General features: G+C 37.4%; 1 protein-coding gene across 2 annotated transcripts in view; it reads right to left on the reverse strand.

Annotated features, from left to right (window-relative positions):
- SVIL (supervillin) overlaps positions 1-18,595 on the reverse strand; it is a 138,063-nt gene that overhangs the window by 18,414 nt on the left and 101,054 nt on the right. For both annotated transcript variants that reach the window (XM_071559981.1, XM_071559982.1), the window contains 4 exons: positions 15,051-15,180; positions 3,806-3,956; positions 1,189-1,278; positions 1,020-1,106 (listed from right to left, as the gene is read on the reverse strand). In XM_071559981.1, coding sequence (XP_071416082.1) covers positions 1,020-1,106; positions 1,189-1,278; positions 3,806-3,956; positions 15,051-15,180 — 458 coding nt within the window. The remainder of the gene's footprint in view (positions 1-1,019; positions 1,107-1,188; positions 1,279-3,805; positions 3,957-15,050; positions 15,181-18,595) is intronic.

The raw sequence follows: 18,595 nt of genomic DNA on the forward strand, positions 1-18,595 counted from the left end.
GTAAATAATCATACTAGAGTTTCTAACTCTATAAAACATAAACATGACTTGTTTCGTAGTTGTTGGAGTAGGGTTTTTTTGGGGGGTGGTGTTTTGGTTTCTGTTGGGGTTTTCGTGGGGTTTTTTTAAGAGATGGTAGAAAAGTGTTGGAAAAGAATGTTAAAACAGTGTAACTGCTACTCACATGCAAGAATCAAACAAAATGCGCAGGAAATAGGGATAAGTTAAAAACATAGGTACTATCAAAAATGAGTTGTTTTGGTAGGATGATAAAAACATTTTACAGTCTTGTATATTCCATCTTGCCTCCAACCATGTAATTCCTTCCTTGGAGAAGATCTACTAGAACTACAAGTGGAAAAGTCACTATTTCAGACTAGTGAGTATGGCACAGTCATTAATATACCCTAGTGCCTCCTCTGCTGAAACATGAATACATTTTTTATGGTATCTGACACACTACAAATTACAGAAGAATTTTTTGTCTTACAAATGGAGGACAGACATATGAGATAGAAACACTGGAGAACTCTAGACAGCTTCATAAATAGCCAACAAACTGTACAAGGAAGCTGAAGAACTGCTACAGAGATTAAATTTTCAAAAAAGCAGGTAGGTGAATGAATTGTGCTTTGAGCAGCATAGTGTACTATCTTGATTTTAAAAAGACTGAACTACATTTAAAGCTGTTTCACTGTATATGGCAATGTGGTTCAGGCTGGCTGTGTGGCTTTAAGAAATCTTGCCCGCAAGGATGTGTACATCATGTGTAGAAAAATAAGAAAGCTGTTTTGGCATTTGTGATTTACTCTATTATACATTTGTAATACAACAGTGAAAGGCTTTTCTTCTAAAATTTAGTAAAGACTGAGTCACAAAAATAAAGTAAGTGATCAGGAAGAGCAGTCTGAAAAAAGAAATATTCAGTTTATGTTACCAGATATTTTAACTAAGAGGTACTTTAATCCATTTATTGAAGTTGCAGAGTGGATACACTGCAACCTTTGGTAACTACCAACCTTTGTTATTCAGCCTTCCCAAGAATGACTCCAACTTGTCAAGCTTCATATCTGATTCCAACTGCATATCAGGCCTGGCTTCAATTTCTAAGCAAACCAGAAAGTAAAACCTGTTACTTGACAGGAAGTAAAAAAGCCTGAACATATCTCAGACATTTTTATTCCTTACCTTCCAAGGGCTTTGTAACTGGAGTGGTGGACTTCTGCCGGTTACTGTAAGGGGATGCTACTGGTGTCAGAGCACTGGGAGAAGCCAGGCCTGCATGGGAACAGAGAACGTAGGAAATGCTGTCGTGAGATGAGCCTGTGTTACCAACAATGATAACAGGGAAGCTATTTAGGGAAAGGAGATGAGCCTGGACACTTCCTACAGTCTGGCATACTTGCCCAGCTCCCTAACCATTGTATTAGAGAGGGCAGAGTGCACTGCCCTGCTTGCTCCTTTAATCAGCAGCCGCCTCTGAAACCATTCACAAGAACAAAGCTTCAGTTCCAAGTGTCTGTAAGCAAACTAACACAAGATCCAGGCTTTCTCTTGAATTCAGTCATTTTACTCCTCTTCAAGATAGCAGCAGTTCACTTGGCCTACATTTCGGATGTCAGCTCTACCACATGCCACATTTAAGTGTTCTGAACAAAAAGATATGGTTAGCAAGGAAACTACCAAGATCTTGCTTGGCACCTTCACCTTCATCATGTCATTGCTCCTTTTTAAATTTAAACACATAAATACACATAGCAGGATGTGTCTGACTTGTGAATGCTGAATTGCACAATAAAATTCATAGGCCCTGTTGCATTTTTAACAACACGTGAAAATGGAAGTAGAAATGTAAGTCAGAGTTCCCACCGTATCAAGCACTACTCCCTCCTTTTGTGTTACTTTCTTCCACCATTTTCATTAACTACCAGAAACCAATTCATTTTGGACCCATCAGATAAAATGAGATGACTTTTCTTTAGTTCTTTCACGTAAATTTATGTTGTTCTAGTAATAGAAATGGCACTCTGTAGGATTCATGGGTTTTATTAGGTAGAAAAGCATACTGAAGCAAAGAATTTTATCCATTAACTCTTGTTGCCTAGACTTTCAGCAAATGAGGGAACAGACATTTAACTTTTCTCTATTATCTATTTTCCACTTAGCTATAGCTTACTAATTAATGAGTCATGTAAGTTAAGCCTTTAGTTATTTTGATCAGATTAAACCAATGTTGCGCTGGGAGAACATACACTAACCACATTTCCACTACCTTTACTCCAAGTCCTAGCAAGTCCTAACTGTCAAACACCAAGATAGATTTAGAATATAATTGGGCAGTTTTCCCACAAGCAATTTTTCTCTCTTTTACCTAAGACACTCAAAGTTGCAGCAGGTTTTAAGTCAATGGGGAAAGCCTTCATCAAGACATACTTGAGAGGACACAGCTCTTAAGCTGCTCTACCAGGACTTAATCCACAACACCACATTGAGAACTGCTTAGTAAAGGATGACCTTCCAAGTAGGACTGAAAATTTTTCAGTCATAAGAAGCAATTAAAATACAGCATCTGTAGACATGCATATAACAAAGATGTAATTTTGCACTGTTTTCTCATAAACTCTTAAATTAAAAAGTCATCATGGTAATTTATTCTTTCAGGCTATAAAAACAACACACTTCTAACTAAAATCCCACTTGGGTTACTTTTATTGATGTCACTGCCATTATGTTAACTTGCTTCTTCAAAAGAAAGATCAGACCACCTAAACAGACCCTTTCAAGGCAATTTTTTCCCATTAAGAGCAAATGCTATCACATTCTATCCCTCTCCAAAGACCAATCTATCTGTGAAAAAAAAATCTCAGAAAAATAAGTCTGTGGACAACTAAACAGTTTTTCTTGGTGACCCTCCAAAATAGGTTACTCTTTAAACAGGGATCACTGGCCTTTCTAGCAGCAAAACAATGTAAGTTGCAGCTAAAATATGTTATTAATAGATGTAATTCCTCATACCCTGTATCTGTTTGTCTGCCAACTGAGTGTTTAATAACCGAGTTCCTGTAACAAAACAAAATCTAGTATTCATTAAGCACAAGAAGTCAGTTTAGGTACCTTCTTCCCAAACCAGAAGCACTGCAAAAACAGCTACACTTCCACCATATACAGCTTTCAGAGACTCCTGTCCACTTCAGAATAATGATTAGGTCTCGAAAAAGTGACTGAATTCAAGAAGTCCAAAAAAAGTCAACATTGCTCCTTTGTCATTTCTACTCCCCAGTTCTGTGCAGAACCAGGGAATCTGTTCAGTGATTTCTTCAGCCGAACTTCAAGTTGTACAAGACAATATCCATAAAAATAACACTTGTTTGCTAAATATTCCCAGCAATCCTGGGAGTGGAGGAAGTGCCAGCAATAGCAACAACTGATTTCACAACTATTCTCCAGAAAGTGCAGCTGGGTTTTCAAAGGAAGAATAAATAAGGAAGAATAATCCAACTACCCCTCTGTGTTGTATTAGAGGGAGAAACAAAACATGTATTCCTGTTCAAGTGATAGAATTCCACCAGTCAGACAGAGTACAGTAATAACTGGATGGCAGTGCAACAGTGCAGAACAAAATGGATCAGTATGATGGCCACAAGAAACTAAAGCAAACACCCTCATGACATGATATTCAGCTGAAGATAAACAGTCCTTCTCTTGCTAAACTCAGATACTGTTTCTGCATAGCTTTAGCTTGACTCTGTTTTGACTAGACAGAGAAGAGGTATCTTATTTATACTTGAATCATTTAATCACTGACCTTTTTTGACCATTCGGCCAGCTACAGTGAACTGTGTGGAGTCATTGGCTGCTCCTTTACCCTTGGACTTCCAGGCTTCTTCTCGAGCTGTAATCAGGTGTTTCCTTTCCTCAATTGTCATTTGACTCTCCTGGTTATCTGCCATTCTTTGCTTTTCGGGGGAAAGAGAGAAAGAGATGTTTAAAAAAAAAAAGGAGATAAACTGATCAGGATACAGCTACAGACTGGCTGAACACCTCAACTGCCAGATGCAGAGGGAAGGGAGCAGGAGAACAAGCTACTAAAGTGAAGTTACAGACACAGTTTAATGACCCTGAGATGCTTCATTTTCTTGCTGCCTCATTACAACATGACTATGAGGATTTGGTCTGTGCTCTTTGAGCTTTTCTTGAAACTACCAGTCAGGGCAAATGGTACCCCTCTAAGCAAACAAATCATTCACTTTGCATATGATATAATTTTCCAGACCTTGTTCTTTGGAAGCATGACTTACTACACAAGTGAGATCACTAAACTGACTTTGAGCAGATGTTTCCAAGTGTGCAAATCTGCAAGTGGCACAGGGAATAGCAATGAAGTGGTGTAACTTCAGTGGATGATTCCTGAATCAGTCTCTTAGAGTAACTCAATTCTCCAGGCAGGATTAGCAGCCTTATGTCTCCAGAGGCTGCTCACTTTAGTTCCTGTCAATTTACTCTACTAAATATTTTTCCAATGACTGTGATCATCTCTATCACCCTCTCCTATTTTTCAGGTCACCCTCATCTTTCCTTGCTCGCTTTAGAGGTTAGCAGCCAACAGCTTGAGTGATCAGATGCAGAAGGTACACTGTCTTAGTGCCCTCCTAACACAAAGGATTGATGATGGGACATTAAAGAGGGAACAAACTGAACTTACATACTCTGCTGTAGCTAGGTCAGGCCAAAGAAATATTACTTTAATGCACTTATCTTAAAAAAGCAGCAACATTTCATGGATTATACTGCATAGAAATCAAACATGGAAGTATTTTTAGTGCAAGGGACTATCAACTCTATAATCACTTCCAAGTTGCACGTTATTAATCATTTTTCTTCACAACTTAGCTGCTAGAGTTGAAAAAAAAAAAAAAAAGAAAATCTCAAGCTTTAACACAGCTCTAACTCATGGAACCATAGAGGGGAACTGCAAAAGTGTGTAAAAGCTTGTGAACATAAACATTCTTCTTTTAAGATACAAGGAAGAGATATAAACCGAGTTATTCTTATTTTTTTATTTTCTTAAAAATCAAGCAGACTAAATAAATAAGTCACTTTATATAAAACAATTGTGACTGCAGGGGACACACTAACATGGAGATTTCATAGCTTTCAGCATTTAGCAGGATCAGTAGCCATCAGCCAGAAGAGTGAAGACAAGCCAAGAACTGACTTGTACAAAGACATGAGAGCCCTCCACTCCTTGCCTCTAGTTCCACATATCTCTGCAGCTTTGTGCAGTAAAACGTCCTCACAATTTATCAGGATGGATAGCTGGGCAGCCAGACAATATGACTGCAAGCCATGATAAGCAAGATTAAAACTTTGATTTCTCCCTAGAACTTCCAAAATGTTCAATAGAAATAACAACACGCAGGTCTATTCGGTATCAGTATCTATAGTTGGTAGAAACAAACACAGCAACATACTAAAGGAGATCTGGGCAGGAAATTAGTAAATACCTAATGAAACTACAAGTGAAATTTCATACACAAAACAAATACTTTTAACTTAGTAAGGAGGCTGACTTCAATTACAATATGATGGGAAGTGAAGGAGAGACAGGAATAAGTAGAATCATACGGATTTGTTTTTCGTTTTTTGTTTGGATTTTTTTTCTGTTTTTCCTTTGGTTGGTTCTGGTTTGGCTTGTTTTTTTTAACTTATAGGGGGCTTGATTTTGGATTTTGTTTTCAGTGAATATCTGACTCTTCAGTCTACAGAGCTACTGAAAATTCTGGAGAAGCAGAGCTGGAAAGTGTGCGTGTTAATCACTACACACATGAATTGCAAGAAAGATTGTGAGTAATCCTGGAGCTGTGTCAAAGGACAAAAGAGAGCAGCTGTCTGACAGCACAAACAAACTTGTTTGTTTGCTTGTTTGTGGGGGCTTTTTGTTGTTTGTTTGTTTGTTTGTTTTGAATGGAGGATTTCTAGCTGTTCCATTGGGCAAAACATCTTTGAAATTCCTTAAAAAAAAAATCAGACTGGGTGTGCATGTTACACAATTTGGAGCAATTCCATATTAGATCTCTTCCTAATGCATGAAGCCTCCCACCTTAATCTTGTAATAAATAAAGGAACTAAAAAATTATAACCAGAATAGACTCCAAGCAATCCCTAATCCATTCAATTTCCCATAACAGTCCTGGTGAAAAACAGAAGTATATGCCATGATTAAATACAGAATGATTTGCTATAGCTGGAAAACTAATATAAGCCAAAGCAATTGTCAAAAGAATTTTCAGAAAAAATACACCTGATAGTTGCAAACAGTTTAGAAAGCTTTCACAATTGCCACGTACAGCATTTGTGAAGGAATGAGCTGGTCAAAAGACATTCTGGCTACGAGAAAGTATGTCAGAAAAGTTAAAACTCAAGAAGCTTTTAAGTAAAAGTTTTATTTCTAAGTGAAAAAAAATTAAGACATGAAAGAAGAATCTCAAATTCACAACTGTAAAGAAGTCAAAACAAGAATTATTATATAAAGGATAAAAATGATAAATAAAAGTTTAGGAATAAACCAGCTCCAATATGTTTGTTTTGGTTTGGCTTTATTGTTTTTTTTTTCTTCATTCAAAAGGTAGTTACTTTCAATGAAAGATTCTGATTTATCACATAAAATACATACACGTGTTCATTGATGTCTTAGGTGAAATAACTGGAACACAAACACAAGCAGCGAATTTCAAAAAAAAAGCCTTTGAAAATGGGAAAATGTATAGGACGATAAAAGCTCTGATGGGGACAATATTTAGAAGGAGTAAAACTAAAGCATGCAGGCACAGGTCACACAAGTTGTATGTTGTTCCAGACACCAATGGAAAGACTGCTGCAAAGACAATCAATGAAGAATCAAATCACAGACACATAATTAATGCCATTCCACATGGCATTATGGAAAACAGTTTTAATCAAAATGGTACGTTTGATGAGCTCAAGTGTGATTAAATACACTAACACAGTTACCTCTGATTTCTTAAATATATTTGACTTAATCACAGATGACATTCTGAGGCCATTTTTTTTTTGAGCAATATGAAAATATCAGAGCAGCTTACAGGCTGCAAGCTAGTTAACTGACAGAAAAATTATTTCTAAACAGAAAGAACCCATGCAGTGATCTGATTCATCCCAACTTTGACTAAAATCTTTTCATGAACATGGAAAAAAAAAAGATGCAGCTCTACTGAGAAGACACTCATGATGACGCCAACATACAGAAGACTGATGAAGATTAAAAAGAGACAGTCACATGGACAGGTAAAAAAAGGGATATCAGAAAAATCTAGTAAACCAGCCTTGTAAGAGAAATATTATTTGAAAAGAGAAACAAGCCAAACCAAGCCAATTACAAAGACTGAAATAAAAAGAGAGAGAAAAATTCCCATGGAACAGTTGTTTTGAACAGATAATCTGTACTGCTGTAGCTCAACCATTTCCAACCCCCATGCTTCTACCCAGGATGCTGACAATTTTCAAGGGTTACAGGAAAGGGTTGAAATATTTTTTCAAGATTTAAAACAAAAAAAAATCATCCTCAGATTAAATCAGATGAGTATATATTTTCACTGAAGAGAGGGTTAAGACTTATATTTTACAGAGCAAGAATAATTACACATGAAAAATCACTTAATATTGCAGGGAATTTTCTGTATACTGACAGCTTAGAATAAGGAGCATGCATTCTGTTTTAAGTTCAAGAGGATTAATAGACTCAGTGCAAGAAAAGGGATTACATTTCTCCCACTGCTTGCATAGGTTGGATGATGATAGCAGTCTTTTCTAGCAGTGGAACACATTTCTTGAGGTCATGCAGAGACACTGCACTGAGTTGTCAGTTCACTCTAAGGAAAGGGATACATTTAGGCAATGCTCCATTTTATGTTCTACAATTTTCTAGTCCAAGTCGTGTCCCCTCTAGGTCACAAGAACCCAGCTGAGAAATAGTGGTCTGTTAGCATGCTGGTGTGCTATTTAGGGGTTTGGGTTTGGTTTTCAATACAAGAAATAAGATCATTCACGGTTTTCTATGTAGAAGATCAAGACTGCCACTATCCAGGGGAACTCAAACCAAGAATGAATACCAAAATGTATTTTTCAAGTATTCCAAAGTCTCTGCATCATTTTCCTCTGCAATTTTATATGGGCCTTGTTATAAGAGAAACATGGAGAGAAAGCTGCAGTGCAAACACACATCTGTCTGTTCAAAAGTGGTTTGAGTAAAACAGAACACACTCAACTCATGTTTGGTACAAATAACAAACTCATTAATTGTGCCAGAAAAAAAAAGAAAAACAAACAAATCTGCATGTACCTTGACACTGTGCTAGGAGGAAGCAGCTTGCTAAGAGGGCAGGAGGTAGCTCACCACAGTCAAAGGAAAGATGGACACTTTCTGGCTGTTTTCCTTTTAAGACAGATGGAATGAACAGCCCACTGAAGGACTCCCTCTCATTACTGGAGGGATATTATTAAATTAGACTATATGTTTACCTTCTAGATACACAAAGCGGTAAGCTCTGTTACAACAAAATTAACAGCTGATCTGAAGCAAATAGTAATAAGCTATACTAAATCTAGAGCTTATGGAGAAGAGGTAATACTAACATATTTCAGTTACTAGTCCAAATTTAGTTTTGAATTTAAAAAATTTATAGTAAAAGATCACTCTCAAAAACAGCTGTGAAAGTGAATGTGGAAAATGGTAAATATTGGTTGTCTAAAAGTTTACAGTATATCCAGTAGCCTCTTCTGTACTCATCATCCTCTATTCCAGCATTGAGTATCTGCTCCTTGAATTCACTGACATTACACATACTGGTCAGAATGCTCTTACATGTGACACACACTGTGTCATATGGGAATGAAGAACCCAGTGGATTCCTTGTAGTACGACAACCACAAATGTGAGCTGGGAGACAAGGGACACTTGTGCCTCAAGGCCATTTAGCCTTGAGAAGACAAAATAACTTGCATTTTGAGTTGTGTGTTGCAGGTCATGAACCATCAGGTGAGGAAGACCTGAGCTGAACCAGTGTTGGTGTCCAATGATGAATTGCTTTTCCTGCCCGAAGAGTCTACCCCATCCTAATGGACTAATGCCTACAATATGGAGGAGTGGAAGACGGCTATGAAAAGAACAAAGACTGTTTGAGCGCAGAAAATAGATAGATATAGAATATGAGTTTGACACAATTTGGTATGAAATAAGGGGTGGAGATTGTGGTAGTTTGGGCTTTAGTTTTAAGTAGGCCTCAATTTAGCAGGCTCAGAGAATCTATGTAGATTAGGAGAGACAGATGTCACCTGACTTAAGTAACCAAAGAAATATTTCATACCAGATGACACAAAACTGAGATATGAATACAGGAGTAGGAGGTGTTCTCTCACTTGGCATGATGGCTGTAGTAGAGCAGGACGTGCTGCTGCTGTCCTGCTGAGCTGGGCCTTGCTGCGGCTGCCGCTACTTTGCATTTTGTTTGAGTTCAGGGAAGTAGAAACATTTTGTTGTTATTCTTTCTGTTCTTTGCTGAGTGTCTTTTGGGGTTCTTATAGATCTAGAGTAATGAAATCTGGTTTTGGTGGGAGGCAGAAAATTGTTGTTATTTCTAACTTGTGTAAGTGTGTGTTATATTGTAGTTTCTTTTAATTTTCTCTTTTCTGTAGAAATATATATAGTTAGTTTAAGTTTAACCTGTTTTGAAGTGGTTTTTTTTCCTTTCTCCCTTTTCTTGGCTGAGGGAGGGAGGCTCTGACACTCTGTGATGGGCAGTTGGCATTTTGCCAGCTCAACCCAAGACAGAGGTGTAATATAGCAGAATTAGATTTGCATAGCTCTATAGTCACCTCCTATTGAACTCTCCTTTTCTTGTGTTTTTATTCAGCTTATTTCTTTGCACACTCCTGCCTTTGCTTTTTTTACCTCTGATCATGTGACCAGGTACTGTTGGCTGAGATCAAGATCTACTATTCTACTTCTGCTCAAAGACAACTTTGTCAAGTAGCTCTAGCTGTAGAAAGCATATATTTTTCATTATCTATTAATACTTCATAATTAAGTCCTTCAAAATGTCTACGACGGACTTGGAGAAGTATGGATGTGATTATGAGGAAGACTTCATGTGAAGCTTCTCTAACATTTACTGGAACAACAGCAGAATGCTATTCCCAAGCAAACACAAAGTTAACTCTACTGCCACAAGTTGCTTTGGGAATGTGCATCTTTGATCTGAATGCAATTTTCTGTCTTACTCCTCCCTTCAATAATTATATAGGAAGTTTATAGAGCATTTCACCTTCCATCTCCAAGGATGACGTTCGTCAGAAATCAGAGAGCTTGATTCTTTCAAACTAGTACTACAGACCTTAAAGGAAGAAAGAGAGAGAAGCAGGAAGATGGGACAGTCAGAGAATAGAAGTAGGATGCGCCAAGGCAAAAATCTTTTTCACGGGGACTAGGCAAAAACACTACAGGAAAGTCACCTCTGAATAAAGGCAGCTTGGGTTTTTTACAGTCAATAAATTAGATTATGTTATGCCTTACATTGTATATGCACATTACTTAAAGGCAAGTCAGGGTACACAGCATTTTATTCTAAAATAAATGCTGTGCAGTTACATACTACTCCTTTTATATACCCTTTTTAACAACTTTCAAGTTCTCAGTATTATAACAAATGTAATAATGTTTCCTTAACTATCCACTTCTTTTACTTTCTCAACTATCCACTCTAATAGATACAGAATTTTTAGAAAAGTAACCATAAGAGAAACAGTAGAATGTATGCTGAAGAAGAGTACACAGCATAGTGTTTCTTTAAATTTGCATTTACTAACCTGGTTAATCAGTTAAGAAGATTATTAATTTCCTATGTAAGAAAACACTATTAAAATGTGCTTACTTGAAATTGTGGAGCATTTAAATTGTGCAGACTTTTGCTCACCTGATTAATAGGTAGAAAAGGATGAAATTTATGGAGAGCGGGTATAACAGGAGAGTAAGTAGAAGCATATACAGGTTCCTATGACAAGGACAGAAGCAAAGCAAAGGAGTTAGAAAAGAACTGAACTGCCAGAAATGGAGATGGGGGAGAAATAACTGCTCTTTCCCTAATTTCTTACAAACTCTTTTAATCATCTAGAAATGTTTTCCCTATTGGAAAGCCAGAGATAAAAAATGTTGTCATAATACAACAGCACATTTACCAAAGCCATTCCATGCAGGAATTATCCAAGTTAGTAACAATATCACTACAACTCAACACAGAACAAATCAGCACAACTGAAAGATACACTTTTCATATGCTGATAATGTTAATATGTCTCTGTTTTCATGCACCATTACCATAACCATGTCAATCACAATGTGAACAATTCTACTGAAAGTTTATTCAGACTCTGCTAAATAACAAGCCATCTATTTTCTGGATGAAAAGAAAGAATGCTTGCTAAAACTGGGAGACCCAAAAGCCATCTGGAGAGAATTGCTAAGCCCACAGTACTCAGCAAAGGTGAGTTCCCCATTGTAAACAAAGCCTACAAATAAGCCCTGCCCCAGCGCTGGGCTTACCCAAAGCTGATTAGACAAGGCTTTATCATCTATAATTCTTCTCCCTTTCTATAGGTTAAAGCAAATGTGGAACATGGCAAAGAATGTGGGTAAACACAGTTAATCAGAGTGGCTGAAAATGAAACCTAATCATTAGTTTCAGCTTTGATGAGAATGGGATACAAACACCTGGGGGACGACATATAAGAAATGGATAAAACCACAAACAGAGACTAATATTTTGCCTGAAAGTCACTTTTTAAGGGCTCACACCCTTTAAGATTTTTACACACTTTATCTGAGTAATTTTTAAATGGCTGTTCAGCCCTAGACTTTAACACCAGCGCTAAGCTGCAGTTTAAATTTGATGTAAGAATTGTTTCAAATGTCAGTCATTTTAATGCAACTGCAATGCAGTTGGTAATCACATTAATCAGAGACTCTGTGAAAAATTGCTGACTATAAAATAGAAATTTTCATTCCCATAAATCTTGCTGTGTTGATACTAAAGAAAGATTTCAAAGTCTGTTAATTTTTCTACTCATGAAAAAATCCAGCAAACTGGAAGTCTTCCATCCAGCCTAAGATGATGAACACAAATATACCAAATCCAAAATATTTTTCCAAATAACAGGGATTTTTTTCCATTGAGACATTCATCAGTGCACAATTGTTCCACTGATGTTAGAGCTATTCTTTGAATTGTCCAAATATGTTTTACCACATATATAAATAATTTAAGAAGTCTCACAGCTTCCAAAAAATTTTCCTTCTGTGCGTAGCAATCATCAAAACAGATGCTGGACCGCCAAGTAAATCTGAACTTCCTCCCCTCATATGTATCTCCTTAATTCTTTAGTCCCTTCTTTTTTCACCATTTGAGGTTTCTCTGTCAGCTTTTCCACAAATTTTATAGCTTTTTCTACAGTTTAGTCTACATATAAATTACTATAACACACTTGGAGAAATATCTTACCGCGCAGCCAACTGTGCAGAAGTATTTTGACTAGAAGTGATGAAACAGCACTGTTTAATGTAACTATTTTATATAGAGTATGAATCTTTCCACTTTTGTTGTTTATAAGAAATCTTAATGTACTTTAGTAACTTCTAATTTATACAGCCATACTTTAGTAATCAAATCTCCAGATAACCTTTTAAGAGATAATCTTTTAAGAGACAGAGACACAAAAGAAAACCTAAAAAGATGTCTGTCTACATTAACAGAATGCCATATTGCAACTGAAAATGTCAGGCATTATTTTGAACCACTGGAGCATGGCAGAAGTTTACACACCCTTGCTGTTGATGCATGGCTGCCACGTATGGAAATTGTACAACTAGCTCAAAGTGCAGTAATCAATACAATTCCTGCATTTTATTGCAATCCAGCAACAGAAAACCCCAAGATTCTCAAGTACACCACAGTCTCAAAATTCTACAAACAGAATTCAGTGGCACGCTGCTTCATGATCCTCAAAGGATAACAGCCATCACATTGATTAATTATCAAAACCAGTATTTCCAGATTTAAGGGCAGCTGACATGGTGTCTTGCAAGCAGTGCGATCAACTTAGTAAATGTTTACATTATTTGTCATGTATCATATAATGAATCAGCATCACAATTATCAATATAGTTCAGGGAGCTCTATATCTTGCATACTCAAGTTTTCATCCATTGGCAGACATGCAAATCCTTTGACTTAGTCTCTAAATAGCCAAGAGCTAACATGAACTATCAGAGTGGGTGACCCAGTGTCACAGAAACTCCCACTGCTAGAACTGTCACTTCAAAGCTTGTATCCTTCAAGCACTTCACGCTCGCTTACTTGCTTTAAAAGCCTAACACATGCTATGCTGAGCGAAGTTACTGCACATGGAAAGGCAGCAGGGAGGATATGGGTGCTGAGGTGTGAGCAGAGAGAACAAAGGGTTTGTCTCTGACTAAATCTTGGCAGCTGTTTAAAACATTTTCTTGACCCCATTGTCTCTAGTTGGAGTACATTTGTTATCTGATCTCAGCAGTTGTCATTTTGGAGACCAGCCTGTTAAAAATGTGACCAAAATTTTTCTTCCTTTGCTGAAACTATTTTTATTTAAAGATATCTTTTAAACCAGCAACTGCATTTCTTACCAAGTCTGAAGAACAAAACCAAAACAAACCCCATAAACCAAACTGCAAAAATCAGCTTTCTTGTTTTCTGCCCAGTTAACACCACAATTGAGGAGTCATATGTTCAGGCACAGATTCATCTTCAATAATGACAGACTGTGACCTTACTTACAATACACTGATGGAACAGATGACTTTTGTTACTGTTTGCCTGTACTATTTAATATAAGCAACATTTTCACAGCTAAATGATTGGATACAAAGATCACTGTCCCCATTAGTAAAATTTGTAACACAGATTTTATTTTCACTTGTCCTCTGTGAAATACTCCTTCAAAAATTAAAGGCTTTGGAAAGAGTGTATTTTATCTGTCTGTCATTTTCAAAATACTAGAAGGGAAACAAGTCTACATTGGTCCTTTAGTTTGAGCCAGCAGTGCTTTGGTTCACACTGCAAAACGCACAGACTTTTGGATGAAACTAAGCCCTGCAGTGTGCTTCCAGATTCCCATGTAATACCAGTGCTGCTAACAGCAATCAGGCCACAGGACCAGGCTAAATTTACCTTAAGGCAAGACTTCACTGAACCAAAAGAAGCAAGTATGGGATGGATAGCAGGTCCTCAGCAGTAATCATTCTGATTTACAGATCCAATCCTGCTGAGCAACATAATTTACTCAGGTGTAGACATAATCTGTGTGCTAAAAATGTGGACCTCCCTTTCCTCTCTATACCTTTCTACCCATCTCTCTCTCTCTTCATTAACACTGGTAAGACAGATAAAATCCTTTTCCTAACTGTTTTGGCCATCGAAAACCAGTAAAGATCATACAAGATAACCAAAAGCCAAATGGTTTTTGAATGCTCTGGTACCTGCATTTCCTCAAGTGATTCTAGGATCCAAAACTACTGGTCAAAACCCCAGGGTATGCACAGAGGTGACAGAGCTTTAGGAATGTAAAATTTTTACAAGTTCATCCATACCTAAGAAAACACCTGAACTAAGTCTTAAGGCAATTTCATTGTGGGAGGGGTGTGTGTGTAGGATAAAGAAAAAGGGCTTAAATCATTATACCTGTACATATTCCAGAATCCTTACAGACCCACTCACTAGTTCATAATCTCCTGATGTGAAGACATTGTAACCAATGCCCCAAGACAATGCAGATATTCTCATTTAATGATCTCTCATGTTGGAAGAATTATTTTTTAAACAAGCCTGCCAATAAGAGAAATCACAGGAGCTAGTAGCTATATTAGGCATGCCTGTCTAGTTGGTTGCATCTTCAGAAAGCAAAATAATTTCAAGCAAGACATTTTTTCCAAACAAGGACAGAGTTACCTTTTTCAACAGCTGCTCAACTTCTTGCATCTGCGAACTACGATCAGTGACAGACACTTTTGCATACTCCTGCTTTTTGCTGAGCCTGCTCTTCCAATCTTCTTCACCACTCTTCTTCAGCAATGCCAACCTAGAAGGAAAACAATGCCAACAGTTACCTTTAAACACTGTACTTCCTATTATCTTCAAAGGATAACCTTATTGTTGCACTGATGCTGCATTCAAGGTAATATGAAATTAGGTTTTCTAACATTAACTATAGTTATTTACATTTCATACACATATACAAGGCTCACAAATTAACACCAAGCCTTTACTGTACATGTTGAATGGAAATCATCTGTCAAAACACAGACATTTAGATCTGCGACAGGCACTTCAGTTAATTTGTACAATCAGCAGAAATTGCCAATACAGTCAAGGGAGACCAAGGTACAACGCAGATTGTCCTAAAGCAGACATACAAATGGGTTAGATTAATAACTGGGTTTTTTTCTCTCCCTTCTGTTAATGAGGCACAGAGAATGACTAGTTTGGCTATGGATACTTATCCTGTAGATGTCCAGAGTTACAAACATGTATCCTCTCTTTAGTCTTCATTGTAGTCATTAAAAATATTTTAAAAATTATTTTCTTTAAAACCCAAGAAGAGGTCTGTCAGCAGGCACACACCAATCAGGTCTCATCAGGCACATCAAAGAACAACTCTGCAGTTACTGCTTCCACTACAACTCCAGGGACTGAGGTTACTATCAGAGTCACTGGGATCACTTAGTATCTATCTCCTTGCTTAGCTCAGGCATTCCTGTGACACAGATAGCAGTATCAGGGCACTAATAACTTGGTGCTAACTACAGCTGTGAAATCTATTAGCAAGATTCAAGTCGTTTAAAGGATGTCTTATATTTATAATGTGGATTATCATTAATCTCAGTAAGTAGGATCTTTTCCAAGTGCTGTTTCCTAATCTTGAGCAAAATGCATAACCATAGCTCAAAGGGACGCTGGCTGGTTCTTGCAGGGACAACATGTAGATTTATTTTGCTAGAATTAGAACCTATTTGTCCATACAAACCCTAAGGTGATTAGTAGGGTAGGGTAAGTCAGTCAAGAATATGAAGTCTACTTAGACATGGTCTTCATCTTACCTTCCTCAGAAAATAACATTTGTTTGAAATCATTCTTAGTATCCATAAAATGTGTATCTGCAGCACTTGTGCAAACATTTGCACAGGTCCACTAAATAATTTTTATTTTATTTGAATTAAGTCTTACTACATACCTTTTTAAAATCTAGCGCATTTCAGTAACTATTACACAAAACCCGTAACCCTATTAATATTTGAACAGGTTCAGCAGTTAAACCTATTCTGACCACAAGATATGGAAATTCCTTTTTAGAAACGTGATTACTGTTACCCTCACAGTAAGCCTTGTCTTGAAACTCTGAGAAGAAAAGAACTGAATAGGTTTAGCCAGAAACCAAGTTTCAGGCAGCTGCTTCTTGCAAAAACCCAGGAGGTGTAACCATGCTACTGCCCTGTTAAGGATGATCAATTGGGCCTAAGGCAGTCATTTGAGAAAAAACTAAGAATGCAAAGAACAGTAATCCACAGAAAATAATGGCAGTAAGAGTGTTAGTATTCAAGAAAGCAGTTATTTCCTCTCTTTGTGCCTAGGCAGGCAGAGCTGGCAGGCTTCACATTGCCTGGTTGCTTCATACCTCACAGCACGGGATGAGTAGGGGTGAGAAGGACTCACAATAAGGAGCTGAGGTCACGGTCAGTGTTTCCAGAATGGATACAAGATTTCACTGCCCAGAACTAATCTTCTGGAGTGCATCCATGCATGTGTGAAACTGTGGAGGAGACCAAGATGGGCCTGAATTGCCACCATGCAATGAATTATCTTCAGTGGCTATGTTCTCTCATGTCAGTTTTGCCTAGAAATGATCTGTGATAACTCAAGTTGGGAGGCATATCAGTCATCTTTGGCCTAAGATAGGTTTGTTTTTTAAAATATCTACAGCTACTCAGCATAGCAGTCAGGGCAAAAAAAGTATTTTTCTTCTATTTTTTAAAGCGAACATTACTGCAGAGTATTTGCCCTAGGTCTTTGACCCAACAGCCTAGTTCATCAGGGAGAGAAAAATCTATAATTCTAAGAACACTTCTGTGTCTCTGGTGACTTTGTTTTCTTCTCTGCCATAAGGATGGATTCATACCAGTCCTCCATTCTTCAGAGGCATGTGTAACGAAACTCACTCCTACAAGTAAGAACACACACTTGTCTGTTTTGAGCAATGAAATCACCACTTAAACAAACATGTATGCTCTGTATGCCAATGAAAACTTCACTGCTGTGTAAAACCTAAAGCCACACACTTTGAAACAATGGAAGTGGCAATAAAGTCAGACTGCCCTGACTCAGCCACAATTGGATGAAGAGTTCCGTTTTGTATGAACAAAGATGCAAGAACTACTGAATTGGTTTATACAAGCAAGTTCAGCAGCTCAGTAGCTTAACTCAAAGTAGACAGAAGTTGATTCTTTAGAAAGTCTTCAAAAGTAAGGCTACTAGGTGTAATATGTAGATTTGTTTAAGGCCTGCTGCTTACTAGTTTCATGGCATATCTCTAGCTTTCCACTTTCAATAAAGAATGAATAATCATTCATTATTCACTTTCACTGCTTAGTTATACTGTTTTTTCCTCCAAAAGTCCCTTTTCCATTCAGAAAAAATTTGTTTTCTCTTGAGAGAAAAAAGCTTTTGCATGTTGGCACATCTTTGTCAGTTTACTCTGTGTCATTCTTTCACCTGCTACTGAGATAGAATATGTGACATCAAGATCAAATGATTGTCATTCTGGAGGTGTCAGGATGGCTTCAAAGCAAATGCTTCCAGAGTTGAAGGCGAAATATTGGATTAATACTGAAGGGAAACAGAAACAAGGTTTGAACAAGCCTAAACAAAGAATGTTGCGTGAAAGGCCTTGGCAAAAGTCCTTGCAAAAAATGTCCAAAATGACACATCTTTCTTCTGTGACATTATTTTAGTATCTTAGGTGCTAGTGTTATCCTTGAGATAGAGCAAACTGGACATAGGCTTGACTTTTACATGTACTCTGTTGGCTGCACCTGACCAATTCTTTTAAGTTAAATCATAAATCCTGGGGGACAATATAAGATATGTAACTACAAAGAAAAGAAGTCAACTGTTAAAAGAGTGCATAAATTCAATATAGTGAGGACCGAACTGCATAAGAAACTACTGCTCTGGTATCCATACATCAAAAAACGTTGAAAGTGAAGTTTAGGCTACATACTTTCTGAGAAGGTGTGAATGACGGTAAGAGGGCCACCAGGAATTAGTTATCTGTAGCTTTTTTACATGTGACTATGGCATGTAGTTGACTTCTAAAGCAGAGCTGATAGGATGGGCCTTGTAGCAACTCAGTTCTCCATAAATGCACAGATAGGAGAAGAGAGTATAGGTGTCTTTCTTCCTTGAAAAATCATGATTTTCATTCTTCCATATAATATAGG

The sequence above is a fragment of the Pithys albifrons genome, chromosome 7, assembly GCF_047495875.1.
Source record: "Pithys albifrons albifrons isolate INPA30051 chromosome 7, PitAlb_v1, whole genome shotgun sequence".
Classification (NCBI taxonomy): Eukaryota; Metazoa; Chordata; class Aves; order Passeriformes; family Thamnophilidae; genus Pithys; species Pithys albifrons.